Source organism: Crocuta crocuta, unplaced genomic scaffold (assembly GCF_008692635.1).
Source record: "Crocuta crocuta isolate KB4526 unplaced genomic scaffold, BGI_CrCroc_1.0 scaffold132, whole genome shotgun sequence".
Taxonomy (NCBI): domain Eukaryota; kingdom Metazoa; phylum Chordata; class Mammalia; order Carnivora; family Hyaenidae; genus Crocuta; species Crocuta crocuta.
In genome coordinates, this window is record NW_027528611.1 from 4,933,247 (window position 1) to 4,941,652 (window position 8,406).

Sequence of the window (8,406 nt, forward strand, 5' to 3'; positions counted from 1 at the left end):
GTTACGGGGTACCACTGCTCTGTGAAGTGGCGTCCAGCTAGGGTGGCCACAGGCACAGTCACCAGGCCAACATAGCCCGCCTTGTCCTTCTTGCGCTTTTTGTCTGAGTCACGGTACAGATGTAGCCGCAGGGCGCGGACAGCCGGCAGGTTGTTAAACTCAAAGTGCTCGCCCCAGAAGACGGTGTCCCCTGAGGCCGACCGGGGCTTGGAGGTGGTGCGTGCATACAGCATGTCGTCCAGGCAGAGCTCGCAGTAGTACCGCTTCTTGGGGGGCAGCTCCCGAGCCTCTATGATCCACAGCTTCAGCACATTGTCCACCCGGCGGCTGTTGTCCTGGTGGGGTGGGGTGGGTGCGGTAGATAAAGGGGAAGGGAGAGAGAGACAGAGACACCAAAAGGGAAGAGATGGTGAGAAAGTGAGACAGGGTCTCTGAGATGGTTGAACAGTGTCTCCCCTCCAAAATTCATGTCCACTGGAAACCTATGAACGTGACCTTAATTGGGAAAAGGGTCCTGAGAGACACACTCGTATTAAGATGTGTTCATCCTAGATTAGAGTGGGCCCTAAATCCAATGCCCCATATCTGTGTGGAGAGAGATTTAGAGACCAGAGACACATGGAAGCTGAAATTGGAGAGATGCGGCTATTAAGTCACGGAATACCAAAGATTGTTGGCAACCCCGGGAGCTCTCAAAAGGCAAGAAAGAAAAAAAGAAAACAAAAGCAAAAACAAAAAGTAGGGAAGGATTCTCCCTTAGAGCTTCAGAGGAAGCAAGGCCTGCCAACACCTTGATTTTGAACTTTCAGTCTTCTAATCTGTTAAAGAATAAAGTTCCTTTGTTTTAAGTGACCTAATTGGTGGTGATTGGTTATAGCAGCGCTAGAACACTAATGCAGATGGTAGCTCGCACATCAGACAACAGAATCAGCATTGGGAAAAATTTCAGAAGCTGCAATAATAAACCAAAAATAATAAGGTGGAATTTGAAGGGAAAAACTGGGGAGTCCTCCAAAGACAATCGAAAGTTGATTGCAAAAACAAACAAAAAAAAGCGAGTTGCATAAGTACAGGATGGGGGAGGCTATATGTAGCATGAAAGGGCCTGGAGAACACATGGGGCTACAAGGTCATGGTGAAGCTCAGGGGGTGTTGCAATGAGAAGCAAGCATGGAGTTTGGACGGGTTAGACCATATCCAGCACACAGGGTCTAATCAGGACAATGAAAAACAAGGGCTCCCCCAGAGGCAGGTCAACAGGACTGTGGGCTCACTGGAAACTGGGATTGGAGAACAGCTGAGGGAACTGGGAGCATGTCTCCTTGGGAAGAACAGGCTGTAGAATTTCTGAGCCAAAGAGACTTTAGGGATCATCTAATCCCCATCTAAACCCCATTCCCACCAGCTCTATGGAGAGGAAACCAAGGCCTAGAGACGTGGCTGTGCAGGAATGCTACCAGCAGGGGCTAGGTGACCACTGTCAGCATGTTGCTGGGGTGTTGCTGTCCACAGGGAAGACGAATCGGCTCTGTAAGTCTGTGACTTCCATGGAAGGGAAACAGACCCCGAGGTAGAAAGAATGGTAAAAGAAATGGGGGACTCAGAAAAAAAGTGGGGATCACCTCCTGCTCATCCAGATCCCCTCCTCTCCAAGCCTCCCTTTCCTTTAGAGCCCCCCAGCTTCTCCTGTGGCTTGACCTTTGCCTTGCTCATGCTGTCTGTGTCTCCTTTACTCCCGATACCTTGTTGGGTTTTACTGCCCTTTGTAGGTTCTCGATCCATTTGTCCCTTTCGGCGGCAGAACGACAAGCAAAACATTTTGTTCCCGAAGACGTTGTTACCTAGGGAGGGGTGGGGGGTTGAGATGGGGCTCCAGAGGGAAGGTGACTCCTAAGCCTGGAGACTCTATCAGTGTCTTCCTCCCTGGCCTGCCCGCCTTTCTCTCAACCCCAGAGGTTTCCATTTCCTTACCATCCCCACCTGTGCCACCTTCTCCAGGCCTCCGTGCCCTCACCCTCCATCACTCCTGCCCTCCTCAGTCCACGAGACCCAGTACCTCAAAACAGAACTCCTGGCCCAGGATGGAGCTATGCACTGGCTTGATAATGGAATCTTCATCCAAGTTGAGCTCCAAGGCCTCGGCCGCACTGCTAGGGCTCAGCAAAGATTCGTGCGAGTGTGACTCCTTGAAGCTCTGCATCAGCCGGGCCCTGGAAGGGAAGGGTCAGATGACAGGGTCAGGGCTCCCCTCTTCTTACACACCCAGGGGCCAGCTCTAGGGTGGGGACCTGGGGAAAGAGTCCCCTGAGCCCTCTTCTCACACAGACACAGACAAAAGACATGAGGAAAGTGAGAGAAGTCAGGACCCTTTAAGAAGCCCCTATCCCCTAATTCACACTTAAGGGGCTGTGAGGACTGGGGACACCTGGAAATATCTCAACCCAGAAACAGACCATGGCAGAAAGGGAAAAAACAAAACAAAGAGAACAGGTGGACGTGGGGCACTTCTAGGTGACCACCCCCCCAAATCAGAGCCTCAATATTAGGGGAAAAAAAGTGGAAGTAAAGAACCAGAAATACAAAAAAAAAAAATGTTTATTTGGGCCTGGCACACAGCTAGTACCTAAAACCATGTAATGATTCAAAGAATGAATGAATGAAAGAAGGGGACAAGTTTTAGCAAAATCAGAGGAAGGAGGGAGGGAAAATCACAAGCAACAGGAGAAAGCTGTGGGCAGAGAAGTGAGAAGGAAGAGATTGAAAATGGGGCCTGGGGAAGAGGAGGAGGCAGGGCAGGAGGGAGAAGGGGGAGGCAAAGCCACGTGCAGAAAGACAGAGGATGGGAGAAGATGAGGAGCAGCTGGAAAGATGGGCGTGGGAACAGAGATGGGGGACAAGCAGGGACCACACCACGGAGCAGAAGGTAAGGGGGGCTGAGGGAATGGAGGACGGGGCACACGATACAGAGGGCTGGGCTGATACAGAGGGCTGGGCTAGCGAGCGGCTGGGAGACGGCTAGGGGAGGAAGAGTGGAGAGCAGTAGGAAAGCGGGAGGGAGAGCTCTCGGGTGTGGGAGCCTCCATGAGGCTATTTATAGCAGCCCCGTCATCTTGGGCTCCTTTGCCGTCAGCGCGACGCTCCCCCGGCCCCCCCGCCCCCGCGGCCAGGAATACCATGCCCTCACCCCCCGCCAGGCCCAAATCCAGCTCTGGTGACACAGGAGGGGGGTAGGGGAAGGTGTGACTCACCTATCCCAACCTCCCCACCTGCCCAATCCTGGGGGCGGCCAGACATGGGGGAAAGGAGGGACAGGGTTCTCCCTGGAGAGAGACTGAGTGAGGGGGAAATCCAAAGAGGGACCCCAAGAGGCAAACAACAGAAGCAAATATCAGATCTCCTGCAACCCCAATCTCAGGGACAGTGCCCTCTGGACTTCTCTGAGGGGTTTCTTCCTCACACTTCAGTCCATGATTAACCCTACGGCTTCCCCTCCCAGTTCTGTCAACCTGTATACCTGGTCAGCCTCCCCTTTCTGTCAGGCTCTACGCTGCCCTTCCCTCATCCATCAGTATCTGCCAGCCCCACTCCAAGTGCTGCCATTGCCCTACACCCTTCTCCTACATCACACCGCGCCCTCTCCTACCAACCCAATGCCCCTTCCCAGGGTCCCTTAGTGTTTCCCTGGCTCGCAGGCTCCATTGCTCCTTCTCTGTCCTGTACAGCTCCTTCACTCCTGGGCTGGAGCCCATCCTTCTGTTGCCCAGAAGAGGCCCTCCTTGGCCTCACCTTCATTCCCTTCCTGCCTCTCTGCTCGTCCTCTCCCTGCACCCTGCCCCTCTCCTGCCGCTTCCTCTTGTCCATTCTGTCCCTTGTCCCATAGCATCCCTCAACCAATCCACCAATCCGAGGCCTTCATTCCCTGCACCTAGATAACCTTCTTCTTTGCCATCTCACCCAAGAGTCCCCTATGCTGCATCCAACTCATCCCGCCCGCTCCAGCCCCTGTACCGGTCATGGTCAGCACTTCGGAAGCGAGGCAGGATCTGGCGAAAGCTGCTGGTCCGGTCAAGTTTGGGTTGTGACTTCGTGCGTTTGATGGAGCTTTTTAGCCTCCGGCTCAGGAAGCCTTGCTGGGGTGGGGGGGAAATGGGGATAGGGGTGGATTGGGGCAGGGTCAGTTCTACCTACTCACCCCTCAGCTGGAAGAGTCCCTGGATGAAAGTGGGATGGGGGAAAAGGGAAGTCTCTAGAAGTGAGGAAATGGAGATAGGAGCCCTGCTACCAATTTTTCTTCCCTTGCTCCCAACGGGTGCAAACACACACATGCGCACGCGCACACACACACACACACACACACACACACACACACCAGCTTGGAGAAGGTAGGAGGGCTGGTCTGAGAAGCAAGGGGACAGAGCCAAGGAGGGGGAAACCAAAGAGGTGGGGAGAGGCGCGCGCTTGAGTGAGAGTGCGCGCGCTTTCTCTCTCTCTCTCCCTCCTGCCCCCTTTCTCAGAATCCTGAGGCTCCAGCTGGGGCTAGAGGGGAGGGGGCCCAGCTGAGCCACATCTGGCTGGTGCCTTCACTCACCGAGGGCCGGAAGGGCGCAGCGGGGGCGGCCTCCATGCTGTACTGCTTCCCCCCTGGGACGCTCTTCCTCCTCGAGCGACCCAAGTGGTATTCTGGAAGGGGATAAAGAGCCAGAAGGGAAGTTGGGAGGGGTCGTTGTTAGCCCAGGTTTCCAACTCTGGCCCCAGCCCATTCGCCCACCTCCCTCTGCCCCTCAGCTCCAGCCTCACCTACCCCCCGGAAAGCAGCAGGAAGAGCAGCGGCGGCTGAGAGGCTGGCGGCGGGAAGGAGGGGGTAAAGAACCCGAGCCGGAGCCCCCCGAGGGGGATGGGGTGGGAGGCCTTAGGCCCATGACTGGGACTGGCAGTCAGCAGAAGGGCATGGCTGAGAGGGTCAATAAAACCCCAGTGATAAAAGGACACCAAAGATCCACGGAAGCTAGGTCCTTGGTGCCCACCCCCCCAGGAAGGGGCTAGCTGGGGGGGGGAGTTGGGTTAAAGGTCATTGCCCATAGGCAGGCTTTCCTCTCCCCTCAGCTGGGCACATCTTCCACCTGCCCCCCTCTCCTGGGACCCCTGTCTGTCTGGACAGCCAGGGCTGCCTCCCATGACCCCCTCCCTGGTCTGGAGGGGGAAGTCTTAGAAGGGACCTGTGAGGAGTGGCAGAGGAAGCAGCCTGGGGCCAGAAAATTCAAGGAAGGGGCAGATGGGAGGGGGAGGGGAGAAGGGCCGGTTCCACGTGCACTGCAGTGGCAGGGACTCGGAAGGGAAGGGGAGTGGGGAAGAGGAAAAGAGAAGAATGCAGGGGAGTGGGCAGGGAGTGGGGAGGATGAGCAGTGGAGGTTCAGGGGACTCCCATATGAGGGCAAGGTAAGGAGGAGGAGGGGAAGAGAATGCGGTTGAAGCTCGGACCGCCAAGAGTCTGGAGGGGTGGCAGCTCGGAGGAGGGAAGCTGGGGCTCTGCTGCCAGGGAATTTAGAGGGGCCAAGGGGCTAGAGGAGAATGAAAGTGGGGGATGCCAAGCTCCGGCTCCAGCTCCAGAATGGCTGCCCAGGCCTGGGCTCCCCCCTCAGCCCCACAGTCACCACTGCAGCCAATGGGGGGGCAGGTGCTGCATCAGGGGCGGGGCTATCATCTCCACGGCAACAAGAAGCTACAGGCTGGGGGGGGCGGGCGAGAGACCGGAAGAGCTGCCTGTTAACCCTCTGGGCTCCAGAACAAGGGAGGGCCACAACTACATTTTCACTGTCTGCTTCCAGAATTGCAAATCACCAGCAATTTGCCCTAGAATCGGTCTCCAGTTTCCCTTTGCCCCTAAAGCGCAGGTGTTAGAAGGTCTGCCCACAAAAATGTGGACCCCATGACACCCTTGTCAGACCCTTGGGAACATGTGTGTAGAGCACGGAAACATACACTGAGCTGCGGGGGTACGTGTATATAACCACAATACAAAAAATAGGGATCTAGGTGCTTATGAGACATACAGACAACTGTGAGCACAGGGGTGCCACGGATCCACGTTCTGAGACCCTGAGACCCACATACCCCATGGGATACATGCTTAAGACATATGTGAACACTGCAACAGAGGAGTACACATTTGGACCCAAACACCCACATGAGAGCTGCTGGTGTGGACCTGAGGCCCCAGTCCCTTGGGCAATCATGTGGGCAGCACATTACAGAATTAGACATTTAATCCTAACACACGGGCGTGCACACACACACACACAGGGGAAGTCAGTTTAACCTCTAAGACACATGCTTGAGTATATGCTCCCAACCACAGCAAGGTATGCTGGTACCCCAAAAGCAAAATCATCCTTCTTTCGCATGGGAAGTATGACCACATCCACTCCACCTCAGGACAACCCCTTCTTCTCCCTCAGCCCTTCCCTGACTCCAACACAGGCGTCAGTGATTGTGCTCACAATAAGAAAAAAACAAGAAGCAAATGCGTAATTACTCTTCTGAGGACACACTCAACAATGCATCTAAGGGTATCTTTTTGCTAGTCTCTGAATTTCTCAGGTATGGCTGCCTCCCTTCCATTTCAAGGAACCAAACTCAGCCACTACTTTCATATGCAAGCTCCTCTAATGAAGCACAAAGACTAACTTTAAATCCACCAAAATTTTGCTTTGGAACTAAAGAATTGACAGAAAAGGAATAAATTTGCTAATTGGTTCACTTGGTTCTTGGAAGTAATAGAACCTTATGCATATTATCAGGAGCTAAAATCCATGAACTCACACGTAAGTCACAGGTACGCGTAAGCCACGTACACATATGCTCAGAGACTGTCACTGCCGCAAAAAAAAGAAAAACACAAAGAAAAAGGAAACAAAGTGACAGAAACACAGGACATTCTGTTACTAATGCTGCATGCAATGACACGTACAGGAAACACAGCACATAACCCGTGTACACACACAGAGCAAACCTGGTAAGTGTACACTGCGATCCTGGGTCTCCATGTCCCATCCCTGCACGATGTATACACGCATGCACGCACATAACTGCCACCTACACACACCCGTAACACAGGCATTGTGCACACACCCACACGTGTACACACCCTGTGTACACACACAATTGCACTCTCACACACACACAGCAAGGGCTTGGACTCCCGCCTCTCCCACCTCTCTAATCTTGCCATCACCCACAGACTCTCCCCTTGCCCTCCAATCCCCCGAATCCCTAACCTTCCCTTTGGCCTTTCTTTCCTGGCCTACCCAGCTTGGCAGCTCTTGAGGGGAAGCCAAGGAGAAAGGTTCCCAGAGCAGGATAAGGAACAGAGCTGGACAGAGCAGAGAAATGGGGGGCAAAACTGTGCAGGAGACAGGAAGCTCTAATGACAGTACCTGCAATGACAGGCCTCACCGTGAGCCAGCTTCTATGCCTGAGTGGCCATCCCTCATCCAACCAAGCCCGATCCTATAAAGCCTACATGAACGGGTGCCCTCTCTCATCTTGCCCCTTTCTTCTCTCAGGAGACAGCTTTACTGAAAGGCTTCTCTCCTCTCCCCGCTCCTCCTTCCCAGCTCCCAAGACCCCTTCTCCCTCCATCTCCCTCCAGTTCCCCATCTTAAGCTCCCTTATCCTCTTCTCCTCAATCCGGCTCAAATATCTCCCACATTCCCATTCTCCAGCTATTCCTTCCCTCTTCGCCAAGCTTCTCTCTTCCCTCTTCACCTCCTTTCTCCTCACTTCTCCACTTTCTCCCCACTCCTTTCGTTTTCACCTTTTCCGTCCCCACTCCCAGACACACCAGGGGCTCACGCCTGCCTAGCCCAAAGGTGTTTCATACATAGTAGGATGCCAAGAAGCCCACTCACACACACTCACTCCCTTCCCCCACTTGCACACCACCCACATCCAGACACACCCTGGACACCCGTGCTGGGATTGACACAGATACCCAGGCCAATGATGGAACACATGCAAAGACACACACCTGCCACCAGGGACAGGGAAAATCCTGCTCATGCAGCCACACATCCGTACACACAGGAGACTGGAAGTGAGCCCCAGCCAGAGAGAGACATGCATGTTCAGGGTCAGAGGTGACATGTACCAGTATGACCAGTAGCCTCCTAGGCAGAAACCGAACAGAAGCACGATGAGACAGGACAAGCTTTCACACGGCTGGCTACACATGTGTGCAAGAGGAACTGGGCCCCGGGTACACATGGCATCGACACAGGGGACACGAGCATGGACACGAACACATTCACGGACACGCGGGCTGCCGTGTCCACCAAGGGGCTCCGAGATCACCCCACACCAGCCTCCCCCGCGTGCCCGCGACCCTGGCCCCCCGAGGCCGGTCCCCGA

General features: G+C 54.5%; 1 protein-coding gene across 1 annotated transcript in view; it reads right to left on the reverse strand.

Moving 5' to 3' along the window:
• Positions 1-8,406, reverse strand: part of SYNGAP1 (synaptic Ras GTPase activating protein 1) — a 22,953-nt gene that overhangs the window by 10,080 nt on the left and 4,467 nt on the right. The window contains exons 3-7 of the mRNA XM_077754761.1: positions 4,589-4,680; positions 4,009-4,130; positions 2,057-2,210; positions 1,743-1,841; positions 1-335 (exon numbers count right to left, since the gene is read on the reverse strand). The exon at positions 1-335 is cut by the window's left edge and continues 319 nt beyond it. Of these exons, the coding sequence (XP_077610887.1) occupies positions 1-335; positions 1,743-1,841; positions 2,057-2,210; positions 4,009-4,130; positions 4,589-4,680 (802 nt within the window). The remainder of the gene's footprint in view (positions 336-1,742; positions 1,842-2,056; positions 2,211-4,008; positions 4,131-4,588; positions 4,681-8,406) is intronic.